This window comes from Dermacentor andersoni, chromosome 2, assembly GCF_023375885.2.
Source record: "Dermacentor andersoni chromosome 2, qqDerAnde1_hic_scaffold, whole genome shotgun sequence".
NCBI lineage: Eukaryota > Metazoa > Arthropoda > Arachnida > Ixodida > Ixodidae > Dermacentor > Dermacentor andersoni.
Genome location: NC_092815.1, coordinates 78,432,643 through 78,456,435, shown reverse-complemented (window position 1 = coordinate 78,456,435; position 23,793 = coordinate 78,432,643). Strand labels below are relative to the sequence as shown.

Genomic DNA, 23,793 nt, shown 5'->3' with positions numbered 1-23,793 from the left:
CAGCACGACACATCCCGTACACGAGAGTTGACGCTGTGATGGGGATGGCTGCTCGAGGTCAACCAACACCACCTAGTTCTCTAGAGGGTGTTCGGACAGCCCTCATCTCCCGCCGCTCTCTTCCCCTGACGGGAGAGGAAGATGGCAGCCGATTTCCATGCCGCTGGAGACAACACACGCACGCACACATGGCGGATCGGCGTATGTTACAGGACTCCGGTTATAGCCACCTATAAAACCGTTGCAGAAAATGATCACTTTCCCTTCTTTTGAATTCGATCACAGCCGAAAACGCGGAGCTAAAACATACACTCTTAAACAAATGTACACCCTTTGGGGTGTATATTTGCCATATAACAATAATCATCTCTCTTGCTTGCGTTTCCTTTCTTGAAAACGCTGCGCTCGCTGCTTTCCTGTCGAGAATGCTCCGTCATGCGGATAACGGGCATGCCGTACGTGACTTGGAAGTACCGGGCTCGCAGCGTTAAAGAAAGGAAATGCGGACAAGACAGATGACGTTTATTGTGTGGCAAGGTACCACTCAAAGGGTGTAAACTTTTCCTACACTCTTCAAACGATTGCACCCTTTGGGGTGTATATTTGTCCCACAGCGATAATCGTCATCTGCCTTGCTTGCGTTTCCTTTCTTGAAAACTGCCCTCGCTACTTTCCTGTCGAGAATGCTGCGTCACACTGATAACGCGCATGCCGTTCGTGACTGGGAAGTATCGGGCTCGCCGCGTTCAAGAAAGGAAACGCGGGCAAGACAGCTAGATGACGATTATTGTTGTGGGACAAGGTAAGCCCCAAAGGGTGTAAATTTTTCTAAGAGAGTACACTTAAAACGGTTGCACCCATTGGGGTTTACATTTGTCCCACAATAATCATCTGCCTTGCTTGCGTTTCCTTTCTTGAAAACTCGGCCCTCGCTACTTTCCTGCCGAGAATGCTGCGTCACACTGATAACGCGCATGCCGTTCGCGACTGGAAAGTATCGGGCTCGCCGCGTTCAAGAAAGGAAATGCGGGCAAGACAGCTAGATAACGATTATTGTTGTGGGACAAAATAAGCCCCAAAGGGTGTAAATTTTTCTAAGAGAGTACACTCTTAAAACGGTTGCGCCCTTTGGGGTGTATGTTCCACAACGATAGTAGTCATCTGCCTTGCTTGCGTTTCCTTTCTTGAAAACTGCCCTCGCAACTTTCCTGTCGAGAATGCTGCGTCACACTGATAACGCGCATGCCGTTCGTGACTGGGAAATATCGGGCTCGCCGCGTTAAAGAAAGGAAACGCGGGCAAGACAGATGACGATTTAAAAGAAAATTATGGGGTTTTCCGTGTCAAAACCACTTTGATTATGAGGCACGCCGTAGTGGAGGACTCCGGAAATTTCGACCACCTGGGGTTCTGTAACGTGCACCTAAATCTAAGTACACGGGTGTTTTCGCATTTCGCCCCCATCGAAATGCGGCCGCCGTGGCCGGGATTCGATCCCGCGACCTCGTGCTCAGCAGCCTAACACCGTAGCCACTGAGCAACCACGGCGGGTGAAGACAGATGACGATTATCGTTTTGCGGCAAGATACGACCCAAAAGGTGTGATTACGTTTAAGAGTGTAGCTGCAACGTCACGGCTTTAACTGCATTTCCGCGTGTTCTGGCCGTTCCCGTACTGAATAATAAATCCATAAAAATTTGAAGAAATACGGTAATCGTTCATTGCAATCTTTAACACACTTATCTAGCCCTGCACTGAAGCTGTCGAAATTCGTGACGTCGTTCAAAGTGAGCACATCAATCAACAAGTCCAAGCCAGCGACGCCACTGAAAAGACATCGCCGATCGTGTCTACTGACGAAGCGCGCAAAGGAAAAGAATCGGTACAGAATTACTGCATTGTCCCGGCATGTGTGTCATTCCTTCAGATTATGACCTCTGAACTGGAGGCCGTCAAGCGCAAACGCTGCCCCTTGCAACAATTGGCCAAGCACGCATACTGTAAACTTTTATTGAGTGGCTAAAAAAGGCAAACTGCAATTTCTCGCACACGCATTCGTGACCACGCTACAAAAAAAAAAAAAAAAAGAAATGGAGAAAGAAGAACAGGAAGCCGCGACACAATGCAAAGTACGAGACACGTACAGTCGGCCACAAAAGTTTACGGGGCACGGATCGGCGAACTAAATTTCTGCTAGGTCTGGGCACGTAGCCTCGAATCCAAAGATTCAATCAGTCGTAGCCGACGCGACCACACAGTGGTACGTGAAATTAGGACCGCCAGGCCTTAATAGAGCCGAAATTCCCACTTCGCGTGGAACCCGTGTCCCGTAAGCTTTCGTGGCCGAGTACGGGACTACGCGACAGTGCCGCCACGAAACGAAAAAGGCGAACAGTAGGAGGGGAAAAAAAAATCGAGGCCTTTTTCCCCGACACAACAGCACAAAGAGTACGAAACCAAACACGCCTTCAAAAGCGGCTGGTCGAGGGTTCGCGGAGAAAAATAACCGAAGAGGCTAGCTCGTCGCTATCCAAATGCAAAGATATGCATAGTTTGTAATTGCAAATCTCGTTCCTATAGCCGTCCCATGAGGAAAGAGCAGCAACCGCGGATTTGCGGCGTGCGTCAAAAGGCAGGTGAGGGGAAAAAAAAAAAGCGAGCCGCGTAAGAGGCAGGCGGCAGAGAAAAGCGCGGCAACACGATAGTAGCCTACACGCGAGGATGCAAATGCATCCGCGTACACGGAGACTGAACCGACACGAAGCTACTTTTTCCGCATCGCCGCCGCCACCACCACGACACGATCCACACACGGACAGGGACAATTCGTTAACAGAACGAAACCACGAAGATAATGACGTCCATGACGCAGTGTGCTCATGAAAACACATGAAGAGTATGTGCGCAAACCGGGGACGAAACGTTTATGGTCAACAGGTGCCGCAGAGAAAAAGATGCCATTTTTCCTGCTTAGGCGGCCAGCACATAAATTTTAAAAAACAACTGTCAGAGAAAAAGATGCCAATGTTTGCTGTCTAGGCACCCAGCACATACAATTTTAAAAACCAATTGCGAATTTGCCAGGTGTCACATGAGGGATTGAAATGGAATCACAGAGTTTAAGTTAAAGCTGTGAAGCCCCGAACCCTGAAGTCCAGGTGACATTAGCGGTGTGGGCACATGTGTGCCTGGCGAAGATAGCGGCAACAAGTTGTGCAAAGGCACCAATTCATTCACAGCAAGTGCCTAATGTCTGTGTCCAAACCGATGCAGTGCAGTGTCCCCACTACGAGTGTAGACCCACCTGTAGGACTGCGGCCATATGCATTTGCCTGGACACATTTTTTTCTTTTCCAGCATTCGTGGTCCATAAGGTTTCGTCCCCAGCTACACAACATAAACACGTACCAGCTGTTAAAAAAAAAGAAAAAAAAAACAGCAGCCCCATGCAACCAGAGCAAGAGGGGAGCACAATGTCTTACGGAGGTGCTGCAATCACCAACACTATCCTGCTCTTTACAGGTTGTAGAGTAGGAGCCGCAATAGCCCTCGAAACAAACTAATGCCAGTGACTACGGCATATACACAAAGCCTCAAGCACCCTCCCAACACTGTCACAAGGGGCTGAACATTTTTGGAGCATATAACACAGAAAGGACATGCAAGGGCAAGCACATGAACAGCATTGACACACTAGCATACTCCAATGAGCACATAATGTGGCAAACTTGGACAATGTAGTACAATAGATGCCCAGCATAACTTGTGTCTAGTGTTGGTTTTCACACAGGTTATAAAAAAATTGAGGAGAAAAATATTATGGCAACTACACTGTTTCACTCTGCATGGCTTAACATAGGCAAATGCTTTGCATTGACCCTCACTGTTGCGACAGTCGTAGCATTGTTAAGCAAGCTCTATCTACACAGACTTCAAGCAAGCTAGACCCAGGACAGGCAAAACCATTACACAGCTATCTTTCTGTGCCTGGGCCTAAACACTGCTTACAACATGATCATTTTGACTCTAGCATGTTATCTGGTATGTTATGTATTATACTTGGACATGTCATCTGTGTAGGCTCACAACAACCATGCCTTTACTTCTGCTTATGAAGGCAATAATAATGATGCAAATGTACATTACTTCCAACATAAAGTGTCAAAAACATTGATAATGAAGTGCTCACATGTCGTGAAAATAGCTGATCAACCTTCACTCAGATCATTAAACAGGATTTGATAGCCTAGAAGCAATTTACCAAGAGATGCAACTAAAAGCAGACTGCTTAAATAGAATATGGGCATCACACATGCAGCTTAATATGCACAGTGACATAAGCTAAGTGCCAAAATTAAATGCAAGACTTAATATGTGTAAGCTGACCACCATAATAACATTTCCTAAATTGAACTGTGTTCCCAACGTTTCACTTTGACTCACACACATACACATCATTGAAGGAAACAGAGAAAGTAAGTGAAAGTCTGAAAGCACAATGTGCAAACGCATTGAACGGTACCTACGCATGGCCCAGTTTTCGCATCGAGTAAACGCCTCAACGCAACAAATCGCAATCCCAACATTTCTCAATATGATAAATGAAGATGCCTTCTTGCATGATATGCCAACCTGAAAATGTAGAACTTCCCTATGCACATCGTACACTTTCAGAAGCCACAAATGAAACTTCCAACAGACACCAGTAGGTTCTGTTTTATGCTTGCATACGAAGAAATGTTACTAATGCCTCCTGCAGTTCAAAGTTCAAGCCCGGAAAGAATGACGTAAGCATCTTTCCAACTCTGCTGCTACAGCGCAGTGACCCTACTGAGAGCTGGTTACAGGCCAGCTGCAATGTATCTAGCGCTTTATGCCAAACTATTCTAATTCAACCAAACGGTGCATGAGCATTCAGATGTTTTTAATGTGACTTAGGGCCTGGTGCTTTCATTTAATACCTTATGGTCTGTTGCCGTCCGTTTGAACTATGTGAAACTGCATGTGCCCAAAAACAATATATGCACAGCAAAACAAGTTGTGTCCCATTGCCTTCGGTTAATCTGTTTACTTGCACACAAGTTTTTACCTTCAAGACTGTGCACCTCAATTACTATAAGTAGTTAGGTGCTTGTGAATCACATTACCGCATTCATGTTCACTCACTCCACCACTGCAATGAATCTTGCTGAAAAATGGTCAAACAGCTGACGTTTACAACTCCCAAAGTGAATACATGTACATAGATATATGCTGTCACACAAAAGGGAGGGGCACAAACAACATGTATGTTGTCTATCCCAGCCTTTGAGCGTCAGCAGATTGTATCTCCAGGCCCTTTTTATACAAGTTTTGCTCTCTTTGGTAGATGCCTTCGTGCTTTAATGTAAAGCCCCTCTGTGGCATTTTCCACAGGCAGAGTTAATTACCGCCAACGTGCCCCTCTTCTCTGCACTCCCTCTTCGTTTTACTTTCAGATTTCGGCACGGAACGAAAGTGCAACTGTGTTTTTTTTTACACAGACGGTAGAAATTGGAAAGGATGACGAAGTGAGTGCACATCTCACGTAGAGGTGGAACCAGTTCAAGTGACACATCAGATAATGACGCTGCTTAGCAAAGTGACCAAAGGAGCACCAATTGAGAGGCTCTACATTAACAGGCTCTCACAAATGTCGACATCACAAGAGAGCAATGCTCAAGTAACTAAATCAAAATACCACAGCTCGAGTAAAAGAAGCTGACAAATGGCTCCCCCCCCCCTCCTTACCTCCAAATTGGAGAAAAAGAAATAAAGAGAAGCATACCCCCCAAGCCCAACCAACCCCCTCCCCATAACTCATCAAACACTTTGCACATGCTCATTGGTGCCAGCATTCTCAAGCTCCTCTTCCTCCTTTTAATAAGACCCCACTGTGCAGCAAATAATGCCAGCAAAGACATTCCAGGAACCCCCCAGTCTCTCTTGAACACCACTCTCTGTCCTGCCAGGCCACCATTGGCAACATTGCTTGGCAATCTCATGGCGAGTCAGCGTCGGTGTTGGAAGTATCGGTGCGCGCCCTTTTTCTGGATGCTGTCTCATCGTCCAGGGGGAGACCGCTACGTCCGGCATCGCGCTTCTTTGAGCTGCTCTGCTGCAAGACAACAAAGCCAGCCAGAAAAGCACAAAAACCTTTGGCTTGCAAGGTTTGGCACAAGAAAAAAAAACAGGCACATAAGAACAAAGAAGAAAAGAATGAGTCCCTCCTGTCTGTTTTACATTCTATCACATTAGTCTTCTACACATGTACAAACATCTGCATGTCTATCTGAAGAGCTGCACTGAGGAGCAAGATAAAGCAATTATATTTGTGTGCTGCTGTTCCCTTTCAGAGACAAAACTTGCGAGCAGTGAATGAAATTGTTGACTGTTGGGCCAATTTGTGCATCATATTGTGTTGTTAAGCAGAATAAGGGTGGAGGGAAATGTGTGATCTGTCCCGTCCACATTGTTTCCTTCCACCCTAATTCCGCTGAAAAACACAACAGTGAACAAAACCTAGACACAGGAGCTACATAACGTTAAGCTTCAACCAAAAGCTGCTATGGTATTACTCTGATGCCAAGGCCATAGAGCATTTTGGACAAACGCATGTATGTTCATACCAATAATAGAACACACAAGTCCAGCCAAGGCACAAAAATCATTTGAGGGGAAGTTTTACCTGTATGCACACTAATGCATAAGGAACACAACAATGCTGTTATAGAAAACAGGTGATTCCAATTGGTCTAATGCCGATCTTACAATTTGAATTTGCGCCATGAAACATTTTGGAGAAATTCACAGAGTAAAAACGTAAAAAAAAACAAACAGCAAGTTTACAATCTTGCAAGAAAAATAAATGTAACATTAACAAATGAAAAAGACATCGTTGTTCTGTAAGCGCATTTAAAGTTAGTACTCTCCACATGTAAGCACAAAGCAAGAAAGGTGAACTTATAACTTCAACCAATTTAATGTGAGCCATACATGGGTAACACTGTGAGTTATCCAACATTAAATCTAAAGGAAACAGTCAAATGGCAGATACCATTTGGCACTTTTTCACGCAATTAAAAAGGAAGGTTGAATTAACTAGTACATGCAAAGCCAATTTCCAAGAGGACCCAATTTTCACAAATTGGTCCTAAGCAATTTACATGGGTGTTGCAATACATGTTTCTATCTCCTATCTTATTAAATGTAGTGCCAACAAATTGCGATATACATTGGGATTCAACCAAGAACACAAAATAGAACTTAAAATGTGCAAGGGCGAGGTTTACCTCAGTAGCACAAAAAGGTTCTATGCTTCGTCGACCAACCATGACACCTACTTAGCCCTAACTTTACTACAGCGCAGCTGCTGCAGTCCTAAGCAGCTGCCAGCAACAACAGCTTGATTTGGACGAGTTGGTTCATACTGAATAACGTAGGTAAAGAATGACCTCCCTTTTGATAGTGGCCATTCAAAGTTAATAAAAAGAGGCATTCCCACCAGTGTATTCAGGTTGCCCTTAAAGGGGCCCTGAACCACTTTTTATCGAAGTGGAGAAAGACATTTGAAGTGAAGATAGGCTATTTCAGAACCACTTTGCTGCAAGAAGTACTTCAATGCGTTCATCAGAAGCAGAGTTATCGGCAATCAAACATGGCCACAGCTGTGCTCCCCTTCCTCCTCCAATGCCTTGCACTGCAAAGGCTACGGCAGGGACGTCCCCATGGCGAACAGTTCAAATTTCCGATTTGGTGTCTATGTTGCGCTAAACGTAAGCCAAACGCGGCTGTCCTCAGAAAGCCACATTGCGCTTAGTCGCTGGACTCGTCGCGGCACCTCATGGCAGCCGCAGTGTAGCTGAGCGCAGCGACCAATGGCAGCCGCTTATTGGAGTGTGCTTTATGACGAAATAAAGCACACAGAAGACAGCGAGGATCGTGGGGTTTTTGAAACGAGAGCATTTGAGAAAAAGGTGACTTCGCGCTCCGCTTGTGAGCTCCACAGACTGCATACGACAGCAGAACTTGGCTGAGATGTTGACAACAGCGTATGCTACCCGCGGACGATGTTATTTCACCAAGCCCGAGGGGTGGTTCAGGGCCCCTTTAACAATTCGTGTGAGCACAAGGCTGAAATCAGTTTAACAAACCAGGTAAAAAAACTGATAGCTGCTGTCTATTTTAACAGTGTTATCACACCTGATTGTAAAACCCTTCTTCAGAGGGTCAAGGGCAGAAAAATTGGTCATAAAGGAAATGAAAAAGGTCAAAGACCATTGCATGTCATTGTGTAGGTACACAAGTTTTCTCACAATATGAAGAAAATAGCGATCAGATATGAAATCAACTTGTTGCTTTCCGCCCGTTGTAGACTTTCCAAAGTGCGCGACCTAAATAAGAATAACAACAAGACTATTCGACGGTGCTACATTGGTCACGAAAACAGATTTACTGATTGACAGTCAGAAGTCATCTACGAAATATCGATGGATATTGGAAAGTTATATATAGGTCAAACAGGCCAATGCTTTAATGACCAGGCCAGGCAGCATGCCTATAAATTAAATAATGGGTATGGCAGCCATATGGCTATACACTGCAAAGAATGCAAATGCAAGCCATTATTCCACAAGGCAAGGTTTCAGAAAAAAAGCAAGGACAAAAAAAAAAGAAATTTTAGAAGCTTTTTTTTTTTCGTCAGGAAGGCCGTGGATCGATGCATTAGTACACCTTCACTTCACCTATCTGATAGAGACTATTGATTCCTCAGTCGACACTTCAGTAACTTCTCCGATCGAAATTTCTTCAGTAAACTCAGCTGAAAGCCAGCATTCTTTCCTGTCTCTTTGCTTTTCCTTCCCAAAAAACTGTTGCGCTGTACCTATGTTATTCAGGTGCCAGCCTTTTCACATGTTGGCTAGTGTCCCTGTTGGCTAATCCGTGCTGCCCCTGCTATGTTGATGCACTGTGATGATTCACTAGCACAAATTAAAGTAACACCACAGAGAAAAAATTATTTCACTTGTATTGGTAAGTTACACTCCTACAATACCAAAAACGCCACTCTCGCTATGAGAAAAGGTGTAAAAAATAGTTACAGCTGGCGACGCCACCTTGAATTTTATGCCCGCCATCCCATCACGGATTTTGACGGCATCTGCTAGAACGCAATTAATTGCTTATCGGGAAACATAGGCTACATTGTGTTCTAAAGGAGCCAAAGATTAAACATGGCAAGTTTCAGAAACTTTTACTGAGCCAAAGCGGCCTAAATAAAGAAATACGTTGAAATTCGTGACATCACACTGACGTACCATCGCTTGAGTTTTGGCACAAAATTCAAGAAATGTAACTTTCACCTTCATTTTCTCCACAGATAATTAACCTATTATTGCAAAATCAACGAAAATTAAGTTTTAATGGAATACTTCATCAGCGTAAACTGGCTGAGTTCTCTTTAGTGTCTCTTTAAGGCTGACAACTGCTGGAAAGTAAGTAGCAGCAATGCCAAGTAGCCCTATACTAATCCATTATCTATCAGCGCAGAAATTTACGCGAGGACAAAAAAATACCTTGAAGAAAAGGAGCTTGCAGATTAAGCACATCTTTTTTCTTAATGTCAGTGTGGTAGTTGTGAGCTATGACTGCTGTGCCATAAACTGGTTCTCCTTGCAACTCCACCAATGCATTCCAGATACCGTTTGCTTTTGCCAAGTTGATGCTTACAGGATCTCGAACACAGGTAGTAAAACAATATTAGGAGGGCATTCTTTAGCTCACATGCTTTACAGGCATACATCTTACCTTTTTGTCCCACTGCTGGTGGAGGTATCGCAGCAGGATGTTGGTCTTCTCAGTTGTGATCACTGAAATGGCATTTCGACAGTGCACATTATAATAACTGATGTCTGCGAGTGCTTAAAGTGTTGCTTTAGATGCTCTAAATATAAAATATTTCTTTTTTGTGTGCCATGAAGGGCTATTTACTGTGGCAAACGAGCCCATCATACTGAAAAGAGCTGTACTAGCTGTATGTGTGGAACCAAATCTTGGACATTACAGTACTTATTAACAAGCGATTCCAAAGCTAGGAATTGAACTTACAGCATGACTTTAAGAACTTGCCAAGACCAGTCCCAACTGTTAGCTTAGCTTAAACTGGTGAAACATTCTTTCAAAACCTGATTCACATTTCTTTCATGCAAAAAAGAAAAAAAAAATGATAGGTTATTAGCAAAGGAAACTAAAGTCAAAATTCTATTTGAGAATTTTGTGCCTAGCCCACCATGCTCGTGATGTCAATGTGTTTTAATGGATTTCACGACATTTTTGCACATGTGGACAGTTCCCAATGGCTCATCGGCTGAGTCAGTACTTGCATTCACATACAACATTATCCTTCTTTATTGGTAGACCGTTATCTAGCTCTGTGAAGATGCTGTCAAAACTAAAATAAAAATTAATACCTTAAAGCATTAACTCACTTTAATAACAATACTCTTCTAAGAGCATTCAAGTCTATCACTGTCATGACATTATAATTTTTTGGAATGGCCTAAAGATGGGCCCATTGAAAGCTGAAACAGCCCATAACCACTTTACTTTAACTGCCAGTTGGGCCGTATTATTTCTATATCCTCACTCATAGCGCCAATGCAGTGCCGCAACATCTTACCCTGATCAGATGGGTGTTCACGTGTGGGAAGGTACACTGATGGCCTCCGCACCTTCAATGGAGTGCAAAATGCAAAAGCGTACATCAATGCGAGTACTATTCATTGGCTGCCAAGCTAAAAAATAGTCAAGCATGAGAAGAAAATGCTGAACAAGTCAACCTTACTCAAACCAATAAAGCATGACTATTATAGACAACAGATAAGCACAACTTCCACAGCTGACGTGTTCAAATGTGTGCTACCAACAAGCAAAACCTAGTCAACTTCTGTTAACTTGACCTTCATGGTACATGCAAATGTGCCTAAAATTGCACAAAGCTGAAATAAATAAAAAAGAACTTAAACAATGAATAAAGAACAGAAAAATATGCCTACTTCAGCAATTTGTTCAGCTCTGAACTCATCTACTATGACACCAATAGACCCCTCAGTGAACACCACTGTCTCCTCACAACTTCTTTGTGATGCACATGTTTTCTTTCCCTAGTTAATATTGTCTGCTGTAGCCTCCAAAATAAACGCACAGACAACCCAACTCTAAGGGTCTGCATGGTGCACAAAACCCACACAAATTGCCACTTGTGAATGCTGAGTGACAGATCAGTGGTTGGTGAACCTAGAGTTACTGTGCATGGCTACTATATGGTTCGCCACAGTTAGGCAGAGTTGAACGTCTATTTTCCATGTGCCACTTACACTGCCGTTCGTTGAGCGTGGTCACGTGGTTCAAAAAGCAACCATGTAGCATGGAGAACCTGCCACTAGGGCAGGTTCCAAATCACCACATTCACAGTTCTCCAAGTTGGAGATGGTAGTGCTGCAACGTTATTACAGTTTCGTGCTTTCTTTGATGACAAAAGTAAAGACAGCTGCTTTTGAAATTAATTTTCTTTTTCTCAATACAATAATCAAATAATGTGCACCTTTTTTCTTTCGTATTTTGGACACGTTCAGAGTTGATTGACATGTGTTACAACAGATGGCACTACCATGCTGTGCACAATGAAGAATTCAGTGCTAGGCGACGTCCCAGCAAGAGGATATTTCTATTCGTTCAGAAGAAACTGAACAACTACCATAGCTAATACGTGTTAAGTTTGTAATAAAGTGGTCTCGAGTGTCCAAGGTAGAGTGGATAAACCATGGGGGTAGCGCAGGTCGACCACAATTGTTCTCGCAATGAGCTTGGTCCTTACGAATGTGACATGTGGCTTTCCCTCACAACCTTGGTTCATTTTGCACACAATATAGCCGACCTCCGTGCAACTCTGCTGCTGCAGGGAGCATGTGCAGTCACTCTAGGTGCACTCACCTCCTAATTCCACATTGCTACAGCAGCATGAGATTATTCTACTGGCTAATGGTGAGCAAAGTTTAGTTCTTTCTCTTTGCTCTTTCGTGAGGGTGAAGTTCAGCCTGAGGAGATCACCAGAGCATGATGACAGTGGCACAACGGAAAGGACACACAGACACGAGAAACCCAGTTTCAAGCATTTCATGGCTATCAGGATATATGCATAGGTGCTTTTCAGTGCATTTGAATGTGGTCAAATGAGAGGAAAGATCTAATTATTATGTTACCAAAAGTCAATCACATCAACGAATGGGTGAATTGCAGCTGCAAGAAAGCTGCAAGTTGTGCAAATCACAACAGATGCAAGTCAAATGAGGACAATTCTTAAAAGCAATAATAATGTTACTAAGCAATATTTCCTGCTATGAAGGTCAACCAAGGACACAGAACAGCTATAGACTATCTTGCACATACTTCAAGAAAGTGACTGAAGTCATGGTTAGGTCTTTAAACAGTAGGCTTCTCCCAACAAGTCTGTCCACCTTTAGCAGGCAATGGGCGCTACCCAGCTTCAACAGAAAAGGTAGCTAATTGGCAAGTTAAGCTTCCCTAGTTGCAACTTGGGACCTTGCACCATCAATTTCACAATGGGAAACAAACTGCAAGAACTGTCAATTAATTTGGCCGCACACTAAAGAGTGCTAGCAACCCGGTCAGCTCAGATGGTAAAGCGACCACCACAGCAAGGCACCAGACCTGTGTACGATTTCTAACTAAGATGAATTCTTTTTCAAAGTTCAAAGTTTGCTCTTTAAAGAAACTAAAATGGACCCAGCAGACTACAGTCACGTAGATGGCAATTTTTCCTAGTGTGACACTTCCTCCACCTTCTCAGTTCATTTAATTTACTGAAGAAGGAATTAAATTCTGGGGTTTTACATGCCAAAACCACAATATGATCATGAGGCAGGACCTAGTTGGTGACTCCAAATCAATTTTGACCACCTGGGATTCTTTAATCTGCACTAAATATAAGTACAAGGGCGTTATTGCATTCCACTCTCACTGAAATGTGACTGCTGTGGCGAGATTGAACCTGCAACCATAAGCTCATCAGTGCAATTTAATGCATACTTACAACACATAACGCCAAAGTGCCGCTAAATTACAATAGGAACTTATCTGAATGGAACTCATTGGTTTGACAGAAATGTGTTTGATTAACGCCACATTCAGAATGGCCGCACAGTGGCCAGCAGAAAGTTGATACAAACTAAGACTTGACTATTCTGTGCTTACAGTTGTTCTGCAGGATGAGTCTGCCTGGAAGCGGGTGAAGTTGTTCTCGTTGTAAGAGGGCAGGCCCTTCAGGAACTCTGCTGTGGACTGCAGCAAAGAAAACAGCCAGAACATTTAGATAGACCCTTTAATTGGCAAGACAAAATAACTGAATGCTGGGCTAGTTGGTTCATGTGTGGAGAAGATAGCGCAGACTAAGATGATCACATAAAGAGAGCACATGGACAAGTGCTAGTCCTTGTGGTCTTTTCTCTATGTGAGTGTTTTAGTTTGCACTATAAAGAATCAATTTACTTGCATTCCAGAACAACATTAAGGGAATGAATGAAGAATAGAAAGGATAATGAAAAAGTTGACTTATCTGATAACGGATCACAATGAAAAGCAGTGCAAAGGGGCAACACTGGGAAGGACAGAAGTAGAACCGACACAGGACAATGTGATGACTACCAGCTTACATGATTAATTCTTGCTATTAAAGTATGTACACTTGAAAAGGCAACATGACAAAGGAGCAGAAAAAAGGGAAAGAAGAGCCATCAACACTGCACGTCCATTGCCTGAAGGGCATAACACTGTCCCATCTTGGCGCACTGCTGTTTCGCATGGTCATCTGACAGGAGGAGATTCTTTGCCCTAGAGTTATTCCTAGATAATTTCATAATTGCTTCATGCCTCTTAACTCTTAGTCAGTCTGGTGCCATCTAATGGCAATGGCACCAACACCCTGCTATCACATCTACCTCTTTCTGCATGCCTTCTGAAAATGGCAATAGTCGTAGATACCTTATAAATCTTGAGTAGACTCAACTTGCTGTCAATATGGCACATGGTTTTATTATGTGTTAAAGCAAAAAGAGTTGCTACACAAAAGTTTATATAATGTGTGCATGTGCACATCACTAACAACTATGATGAACACGAAAATAATGTGCATCCACATGCACAAGAAAGTATTTGAAGTATACAAACCAAGTGGACCAAATATTTTACTGTGATATTCTTGTTCCCCACCTCCCAATAGTGTAGCACATAGCCGCTTTCCAAAGCCTCATTCTGCAGAGCGGCAACTTTCTCATGGGAAAGTTGTTTAAAAATCTCAATAACTATAGTCTGGATTCATATATTGAGCATAACTCATAGGCAGTTGTGGCTACACCTCGGCCCCACCCTTTACGTTGACTAGTGCGGCTCAGTATGCCCGCCCTACCCGTATTTCACGGGATAACCCCTCAGACTCCAAAGACAGGTTCGCGCCTCGTTTCCGGATTTCCTCAGAGGCGCAAACGCCATAGCTTGCTAGCGACTGGGTCGATCAATTCCGATTTTTCCTGCCGCCTAAGGCACTAGTTAAACCTGCGTAACGTGAACAGATTACTCGTGCAATCAGTCGCTTTTCTTCACCGCGATTCACCGAAACAGTCGACCAAAATTTCGCCCGCCTGTGCGAAACATAAAAGCGCCAGACATCGCGCGATGAATGAGCCCACCTATCTTATCGCTGCAGCCGACGGTTGTCGTGCACACAAGTGAAGGAACGGGCAGTGAAGCAAAGGAAGCAAGAAAGTTATATTTTGCGTTTGCTTTTTAAGTGCTATCGCCTTCCCAAGCCCAAAACATGTGGCCGAAATACCGCAACAGAGCAAAGGAACACCCACGAGCAAGCATCATACGATTTCAGAGATGGCCGCCTTTCGAGCAGGCATGGTTTCACGGGGCATACACGTTTTTATTCCGACACCACACCAAAAAACGGAAGCAGACCCCACGGTCGCGAAACGCTATCTGCGTAGAAAGCGTGCCAGATTCGGAACCGAAAGATACCGGTAGCACGAGAAAAAGCACCGGCCAAGACTACGGTCGCAAGGCCATGCGTCGCCGCCACGCTTGTTGTCCCAGACGCATCCAACACGTCGAACTAGCAGTAGCCATCACAGCACCCAGTGAACACCTGATCACATTACGCAATACTAAGCAGGATTATTAGCCAGGAAAGGCTAGGAAAAAAAATAAATGGACTGACACGGGAACATATTCAAACTACGGGCTAGCGTCATGGAAGTAAGGATGTCTACGAACATGAGCACAGTACATACGATGCGTGTCTCTGTCCCCTGACACGAAGGCAGGGCTAGATAGGGCTAAACTTTGCCTTCCAAGCAGCGAAGCGAAATAATTCAAACAGAGAGTATTGTGACTCACCATTTCTACGGTACGATGGAATAAGCCAAGGAGACAATCAGTATTTTGATCGACAGGCACCCTCGACGTTTCGGTGCAGTAAATTTGGCCCCCGCGAATTGACACTGTTGAAGTGCACTCCACTCTGGCTAAAGGGAAAATCGTCACGCAGGTTCGCTTTATCGCCTACTTCAATCAAGTGTGTAGTGGTTTCCGAAATCAAACAAAGCCATAGGAATGATGTATCAATACATCGATATGCATCAAGGTTTTTTTTCTTCGCGAATCGGACAGCTGCAACGGGCGCAACCAACCACAGACGCAACCAAATACTAAACACTACTTGGATTGACTTGGATTTGAGCATGGCGGCGCTAATGAAATCTTTTATGACCAGTGGATAGATGCATGCAAGCTTCTTCGTAGAAGCTGTCTCACGCTAAAATTAAAAATATAACTTCTGGTATGCATAACATCAAACTATTACCAAAGAGATTTTGTATTAAAGTGTAATATAGCAGGTTTTTACGTACAGAAACATCTTTATGTGCAGGATTTCACAAGGTTGAATTGACTGGCTTCTTACTAATGAAATTATGAAGTAGTCTAGTAGTTTAGGCAGTGTGTGTTTTTGTCAGCGCTAGTTTTCGTTTTGATCCGATTGGCATGCTGACTGCTGTTACTGGCGGTTCTAGGCGTTGTAGCTGTGTGGCGTGATACTGGCGGTTGATACTCGCAAAATTAATGGTTTGCACTGAAGTAATCGCCTTTTTCAGCCGAGTCTGTCAGGCCCAGCAATGATTCGCACCTCATCGACCCAATGCTCGCAATCAAAGCCTACGTTAAAAGATGCTTTACGCACTGCCTGTGCGGCCCCTGCAGCGGCTAACATTGATAAAAGTGAAGACGAGTTGTTCGTCGAGCTCTACGTTTCCCCCAGCAAGCGATCGGACGCAGAAAGCTCAGTTCCTCGCTTTCATTACAAACTGCCTTCTGACGACAACGTGTTGTCGCAGAAATTGAGGGGGGAGGCTCGTGCACTGCTTCTAGAGCGACGTAACGCCGAACTTTTGGACCACGATGAATTGAAGACGCTCATGGACGAATTGGCCAATGTGTCCTCTCCTCCAATCGTTCATGAAAAAGCCATGCTCAACTACGCAGATTTCAAGAAAGTGTCGAAACGTTGCGGCGAAAAATGTCGGTCGTTCTTCACTGCCAAGACGTTCGCCAAGTTGCTGCAAAAGGACCCTTACGGCCGAATATCTGTGGATGACTTTTTCAACTACGTCATGAAGAAGGTGTGGATGCAACAGTCTCGTGTTAACCTTTCTTTGTACGACGTTTCAGGCCAAGGCTACCTGAGAGAGCTTGACCTAGAAGCATACATAAAGGATCTTATACCCAGCCTGCCTCAAATTAACGGCATTGAGCAAACGTTTCACTCTTTCTATGTGTGCACAGCTTTGCGGAAGTTCTGCTTTTTTCTCGATCCCTTGCGGACTGGAAAGATAAAGATACAGGACATCCTATGTTGCTCGTTCCACGACGACCTTACTGAGCTGCGAAGCGACAAGCTGACCAGTACAGATTTGGACACGAACTGGTTTTCCGCCACATCGGCCCTCAAAGTTTATGGCGACTACCTCAACTTGGACAGGAACCGTAACGGGATGTTAAGCAAAAGTGAGCTGGCCAGGTATGGCAAGGGAACACTGACGCAGGCATTTATCGACAGAGTGTTTCAGGAGTGTCAGACGTATGACGGGGACATTGACTACAAGACATACCTCGACCTTGTCTTAGCCTTGGAAAACCGCAAAGAGCCACAGGCACTGCAGTTTTTCTTTCGTATTCTAGATATTAATGGTCGTGGTTACCTGGATGTCTTCTCACTCAACTATTTCTTTCGAGACATACAGGAGCAGATGAGAAAACATAACCAGGAACCTGTCAAGTTTGAGGATGTAAAAGACGAAATCTTTGACATGGTTAAGCCAGAGGACCCATGCAAAATTACTCTTAAGGACCTTATACGTTGTGGTAAAGGCAGCACAGTAGTCAGCATCCTCATAGATGTCAATGAATTCTGGGCCTATGACAACAGGGACACACTGGCTGCAGATGTCTAATTGCTACATGGTCAGCATTCAAGTTGTTTTCTCTGTAATCTTGGACTTCATGTGGTGATATCATTAACAGCATTGGTTAGCTGCTGGCATGTTTCCACTTATCGGTTAATACCTTCAAGCATCAAATAATTGTTAAAAATTTTGATTTATCACATATCATGCATCTTCAGCATCACTAAGCTAAGCTGAGCATTATTACCCTGCCTCTGTTGATTGCTTATAATAAATTCTGATTTTAATCATACTCCATAATTTTAGCAGGTTTTCTTGCATTCACTGATATGCGCTCCATGCCTGAGCTCTCGGAAGTGCTGTTGGTGTCAAAAGAAAAGTCTCGAGTAGTTTCGGGTGACAAACACAGTGATCTATTCAGTAGCAGGCTTTAACAGAGCAGAAATTTATAATCATTGCTAAACCCTTGCCCCATAAACTTTTGGCACTCATACATAAAGTGCAGGAACCATATCAATTATTTCATGTGAATTGTGCTCAAAAAACAGTTGACCACTTTGGAAATTTGCTTGCTGTCAAAAACAATTTGCTATACAACAACATAGCATCACAGCAAACACAGAAAGTGGCATGTTTGTAACTCCTTTCTTTTATTATTACAATATTGCAACACTTTTCACTAACATGTATGGTGCATATTAATAAATCTTAGAGCACAGGCCCACTCAGGAGTGTCATAATATGTGTGCAACACATTTCAACATCATTTCATTAATGCTGATTTTGAAACGTTTTGGCATGTTTGTACAATTCTACATGCAACACATGACGGGGATTAAAAATGGCATGATAAAACAGAATTGTATTATGAGCATAATTTTCAATATCATCAACCTAATAGGCCTTTGTCAATCGTAATTGTGAATAAAACCATAATTACTAAGCTAGCAATACACACTAGTCACACCCCAGTATAGCGAAGTCACATTGGCCACAAAGATTCCTTTGTTATAAGAGATATTCATTAACTGAACTAGGATAGCAATACACAGTGCAGTCACGCTTAGTTATAGTGAAGTCACATCGGCCACAAAAATATCTTCATTATATGCAATATTCGTTACCAGCACACACACTGATGTCGGCGAGAAAAAGTATCACGATCAGGTTGATGGGCAAGCAGGTGCCTCCGATGCCAGCAACGGGTCTCCTGCAGATTTTGATAGCCTGCTGGAATCTTGCCATGCCTCTACAAGGCACGGAATCATCAATAAATTATGCGTGCTGTGCACCACCGCGAATACACAACTGTGCGATCAGTGTTATCACGCGAGATAGGTGCGGTACCCTTGCCAGGGTGTCTACCAAGTTGACATTTCTAAATTTGCTGAGTTTTCCAGGTTTTTCCTGGGTGCCTTTGCAAAATTCCCTGAGTGACACAGAACTTTGTTTTATGTCAAGACGGGCTGACACCATGTCAACCAATGCTTTCACTCTCTAGTGAGCATGCTAAAAGATAAAGAGAACAACTTAATCCAGTTTGAATATTAAGAAGTATAGTGTTTATTTTATTCAAAAAGAAAACAGAAGGTAGGGTTTAGTAAAATTCACAGCCAATAAAATATCTTCGAAAAATATGGTAAGACCCATTGCAAATTGAGTCGAACATTCTCAATTACGAATAGAACGTATATGCATACAGAAGCAAATATTTTCGAACATGAGCTATTTCTAACAACTAATAGCAGGCTCATTGGCACAAGGCGCGAACTTTGTCACATGTGAGATCCTTTCTCAACAGCTGGTAAGTCAACCTCAACTGTCCTGACATATGCTGAAGCAAGATAGCAAGGTGGACGAGTTGGTTAGGATTCATCGTTCTCTTGGTAACAGCGCAAAGGGACACGGACAAAAGGAAGAAACACGGCAATACGGGCGCCCGTGTTGTCGTGTTTCTTCCTTTTGTCCGTGTCCCTTTGCGCTACATGTTACCAAGAGAACGATATGCCCTGACCTACCCTTGGCCCGCGCACAACGCCTCAGTGTTGCGTACCACTGCTTTAAAGAGCTTATTTTGGTTTGGATAGAGGGACACCTGCATCTCGGCTTCAGCCAACACCGTTTTTTGAGCTCAAGCTCCTTCATAGAAGCGGGGCACGCTTTCTTTCCCGTTCATTCCTCAATGCGTAGGTCCTTTCTGTTCTCGTCCTCCTTGCGCCGCGCGTTCGCCACACGGACCATTTGAAGCATCCTCTTGGTTAGTTGTACCGTCAATGTCCAATTTTTTCTTTTTTTTTTTTGCACTCCCTAAGGGCCGCGAAAACGTCCGAAAAATCGGGCAGTTCGAAAAAATCAATGCATGTCTTTTATTGCCTTTAAGAGCTCAAGTCGCCATAGGCACATCCGAAATAGCTCCGAAGGCCTACCAGTACATTTATTAGGCATATCGGTGCTCATACTGTGACGGTAGATGGCGGGTGCACGCGTGTATAATTAAGGAATACATACTGTGTCCCGTGACAATTTCCCCTTCCTACGCGCATGCTTCACCGCGTAACATTTTTGTATTGAGGCGAAGCTGACTTTCGGGAATCGGCTTACGCAACGCGCCGTGCTTTCCGAGCTTCGAAGCCAAACGCGAGGACCACAAAGGCAGAGTCGGTCCTATTGCTGACAGCGGCGAATTATTTCAATGAAAAACACGGCACAGAACGGCAAGAAGCTTAATAGCGAACGTCGAAGCAACTAGGCGCCTAGCGTTGCAGCAGTGGCTACGGCTGCCAGCGGAGGCGGCAAGGTAATCAAAATGGTGGCGGAGGTGGCCACGCTTGCTTAAGTCAGCGAAGTGCATACGGAAAACGGGACAACGCACTGTGTGTTATTGCGCGGCGTTGAGATCAATGCCGTTTCGAACCTGCGGTCACGGCATAAAGTTCGGAAAATCGTACGGCGAAGGGTTTTTTTTTTTTTCTTCAGTCGTTTTTATACATCGACTGTATGAGGTACGAGGTGGTGCCGTCCGGAAAGTCGGTCGTTTACTGTACACTGGCAACTGCTCCAGCCGACGACACGGTGTCAAAGACGATTCGTTACGATTCCTCTGTGTGACTCGAGCCAGCATCACTGCGACTTTCGTTCCCTTTCAATAAAATTACAGCTAATTTTCTCTGATAGAAGCACAAATTCTGTGTGTGTTCCCTGAGTACTTCAAGACTATTCCGGTTGGTAGACACCCTGCTTGCCGACTGCGGTTCAACCAAGCCAAGCTACCGCGCGCCAACAGACATTTCGGACACAAAGGGAACGGCCCTTGGATTGACCGGTACTCCGTTACTATGGGTGGTCTAGCCCGTGCATCTGATTTCACGCTTGACCACGGCGCGCTTTCCGCGACGGCTTGTCACCAACCGCTCTGCCGACCGCACTTAGGCCGTTAGGCCTAACTAGTGCTGCTTCTCGGCAACCAAAGTTGCGGTTTCGTGCCTAGTCGACATGGCTTCGACTTTGTTCATAGCCACCATGTTCGCGGTGTTGCATGCGCGGTTTATGCCCGAAGCAACGTACGTGGGGTGTCCGAAATTCCGGTAAATACATTAATGCTATCGGTCGCGGTGCCGCAAGGAAGTCCGAATAATCGCCTAGGTTCGAAAAATCTGGCATCTGAAAAATTGGTCAGCAACTCTGATATTTTCGATACAAGGATAGATTTAATTTAAGGCACGTGCAAACAAACATTTGCTTCGCTAAACCGATACCGTACGTGTCGGATTCCACATTTTCGATTTCGTTACGGCAGGAGAATATCCCATTGAATTAAAACATGAGCAGCCAAATTTTAGATTTACTTCTTTACGCCTGATAATCCGTTATATCGAGGTTCTTTTACTTCTCTTTAGTCAGCTAGGATGCAGCCGTGGTGTACGTGAGTTTGCTTTATGCTTCTATTTCAGATATACAGGGTATTTTTTTTACGGCACCAAATTATGAAGAATTGCTGTTGTAGATATCACAGTTTTAACCCTTGATTTAAATTACACGCTGAGGCAGCTATTACTTCCATAGGCAGAAAGTCTTCATTTTTCCGGTATGGGGAGGGGGGGGGGGGGGCAACCGGCTTTCCGAACCCCATATATATATATATATATATATATATAACCTTTAATAACAGTTGCACTTGAAGAAACTTCGTGCAACCTCAAAGAATTGTTCACTGAAGTGACTGCCTTATATGAGTATATATGCCGTATTGCACCCACTTGTTTGGAAGATCACTACAACCCACAGGCTAATGAAATTGTGTGTTTTTTATGTGGAAACAAAGGGAAGGGGAGAGTGTCCAAGACTTCATCGCTGAACTCGGGAGGCTTGCCGAAAGCTGAAACTTCGGTAGCATGATGAAGCGTATGTTACGAGACCGCATCATTTGCGATATCTGGAAAGACGATGCACGATGTTCCTTGTTGACGCGTCACAAGCTGACTTTGGAAGATGCTGAACAGTTCGCCAGGGCCTCCGAGAAGACACGAGAAGACGTCCGAGACATGCAGGAGAATAGCATTAGGAACGGAAGCAGCACCGTTGATGTCCTCCTGCATCCACAGTGGTGTGGGAAGCCACAAACACCAATCAGCAACATGGAAAGCAGTCGTCCTCTGTGCGAATGTTGCCACGGGCCGCACGATACCTACGGGTGCCGACATCGAAGCACCGAATGCCGACAGTGCGGCCAGAAAGGACACCTGGCTAGGATGTGTCACAGGGGCCATTTCCGGACGTCAGGTACATACACCGTGGATAAAGGTGGAAGGCAGAATGAAAAAGAATTTATGCTTGCCCTGGTAGTGCACAGCATAGCTGACAGAGCCGTGTCACGATGTCTCGAACGAGATTTGATGTGGGGAGAGCGGAAGCTGTGCATGATCATCGACACTGGCTCGCCGGTGAGTGGGGTACCCAAAAGTGTATACAAGAAACACCACAGGTGGTGGCCAACTCTGGAAAAAACTTCCCTGCAGCTATCGTGTTTCCTTGGCTCCCTGCCCGTTGCTGGCAAATTAAGTATGGACGTGAAGTTCGGTGTGACGACCGTCAGCAGCACGTTAGTGGCAGTGGACTGTCGAGGACCACTTCTCTGCTCTTGGTGTACCATAGGGGAATATTACAAGGCCGGTGTCTCTCTTGGATGCCAAAAGTGCTATGAGTGTAAATTCCGTCCAAGTGGACATGCAGGTGAGAACGCTACTTGACACATTCTTGCAGCTGTTTGACAACAAGCTAGGCTGCTGTAAAGGTCCGCCTGTCAAGCTGTACATCAAGGAAGATGCTTGACCTCGCTTCTGCAAAGCCCGAACCGTGCCCTACACTGCATGCACAAGTTTCAGCAGAGATTGATCGCCTAGTGCAAGAAGGAGTGCTTTCCCAGATCAGTGTCCCTGAAAGGGCAACACCGGTAGTTTCCATGGCGAAAAAGAACAGTGACATAAGGCTGTGCTGGGACTTAAAGTTAACGGAGAACCCAGCGACTTACTTAGAACGCTATCCTTTGGCAGAAGTCATCAATATTTTTGCAGTGCTAGCAGGAGGTGAAGTGTTTAGTAGACTGGATCTACACAACGCATACAACCAGCTTCCTCTAGACACAGAAACTAAAAAGATAGCAGTGACGAACACGCATGAGGGCCTGTACTGCTATAATCACCTTGCCTTTGGAATCACTTCAGCACCAGCTCTGTTCCAAAGGAGCATGGAATCTGTCCTGCAGGGTCTTCCAGGGGTGAAAGTCTACCTGAATTATATTATCGTTGTGAAAAAAGAAGCATGATATGACTGTACTGCAACAAGTGCTCCAGCGACTGCATGACAAAGGCCTGAACCTGAACAAAGCCAAGTGCAGGTTCTGGGAAAAGCAAGCGACATTTCTGGGGCACCGAATTGACGAAAAAGGTCTGCATTCTTTGCAAGACAACCTCGGAGCCATACTAGGCGCACTGGCACCAACGTTGGTGAGCCAGTTGAAATCTTTTCTTGGTTTGATCACATATTACTCTAAAGTCTTGCCCGACCTCTCAACTATGCCAGCACCACTGTATGCCCTGTTGACAAAGGGAGTTGCCTGGAAATGGAAACGAGCACAAGAAAGCGCATTTCAAGAAGCGAAGAATGCCATGGAAAAGGCAAACTTTCTCATTCATTATGACCTGCGTAAGCCACTTAGGCTTGAATGTGACGCATCGATGT

At 44.5% G+C, this 23,793-nt stretch overlaps 2 protein-coding genes across 3 annotated transcripts; one reads left to right on the top strand and one right to left on the bottom strand.

Moving 5' to 3' along the window:
• Positions 1–1,995: 1,995 nt before the first annotated feature.
• On the bottom strand, positions 1,996–15,808 carry LOC126542092 (DET1- and DDB1-associated protein 1). Of its 2 annotated transcripts, none has more exons than XM_050189098.3 (5): positions 15,494–15,808; positions 13,292–13,378; positions 10,698–10,749; positions 9,827–9,888; positions 1,996–6,137 (listed from the first exon to the last, which is right to left on the bottom strand). In XM_050189098.3, the coding sequence occupies exons 1-5, from the start codon at positions 15,494–15,496 to the stop codon at positions 6,021–6,023; spliced, it is 321 nt and encodes a 106-aa protein (XP_050045055.1). In that variant the 5' UTR covers positions 15,497–15,808; the 3' UTR covers positions 1,996–6,020. The 2 variants fall into 2 exon arrangements, with proteins under 2 accessions (XP_050045055.1, XP_050045056.1); XM_050189099.3 differs by having other exon boundaries at positions 1,996–6,134.
• Positions 15,809–16,079: 271 nt separating this feature from the next.
• Positions 16,080–18,280, top strand: LOC126542072 (serine/threonine-protein phosphatase 2A regulatory subunit B'' subunit gamma-like). Its single transcript, XM_050189068.2, has one exon. The coding sequence runs from the start codon at positions 16,270–16,272 to the stop codon at positions 17,602–17,604; it is 1,335 nt and encodes a 444-aa protein (XP_050045025.1). The 5' UTR covers positions 16,080–16,269; the 3' UTR covers positions 17,605–18,280.
• The last annotated feature ends 5,513 nt before the right edge of the window (positions 18,281–23,793 follow it).

Coding starts and splice junctions, on each gene's coding strand:
- LOC126542092 (XM_050189098.3), bottom strand. Junction 9,889..10,697: donor TGAACACCCATCTGATCAGG/GTAAGATGTTGC, acceptor ATGCCATTTCAG/TGATCACAACTGAGAAGACC. Junction 6,138..9,826: donor ACCAGCAGTGGGACAAAAAG/GTAAGATGTATG, acceptor GTTGTCTTGCAG/CAGAGCAGCTCAAAGAAGCG.
- LOC126542072 (XM_050189068.2), top strand. CDS start 16,270: ATGATTCGCACCTCATCGACCCAATGCTCGCAATCAAAGCCTACGTTA.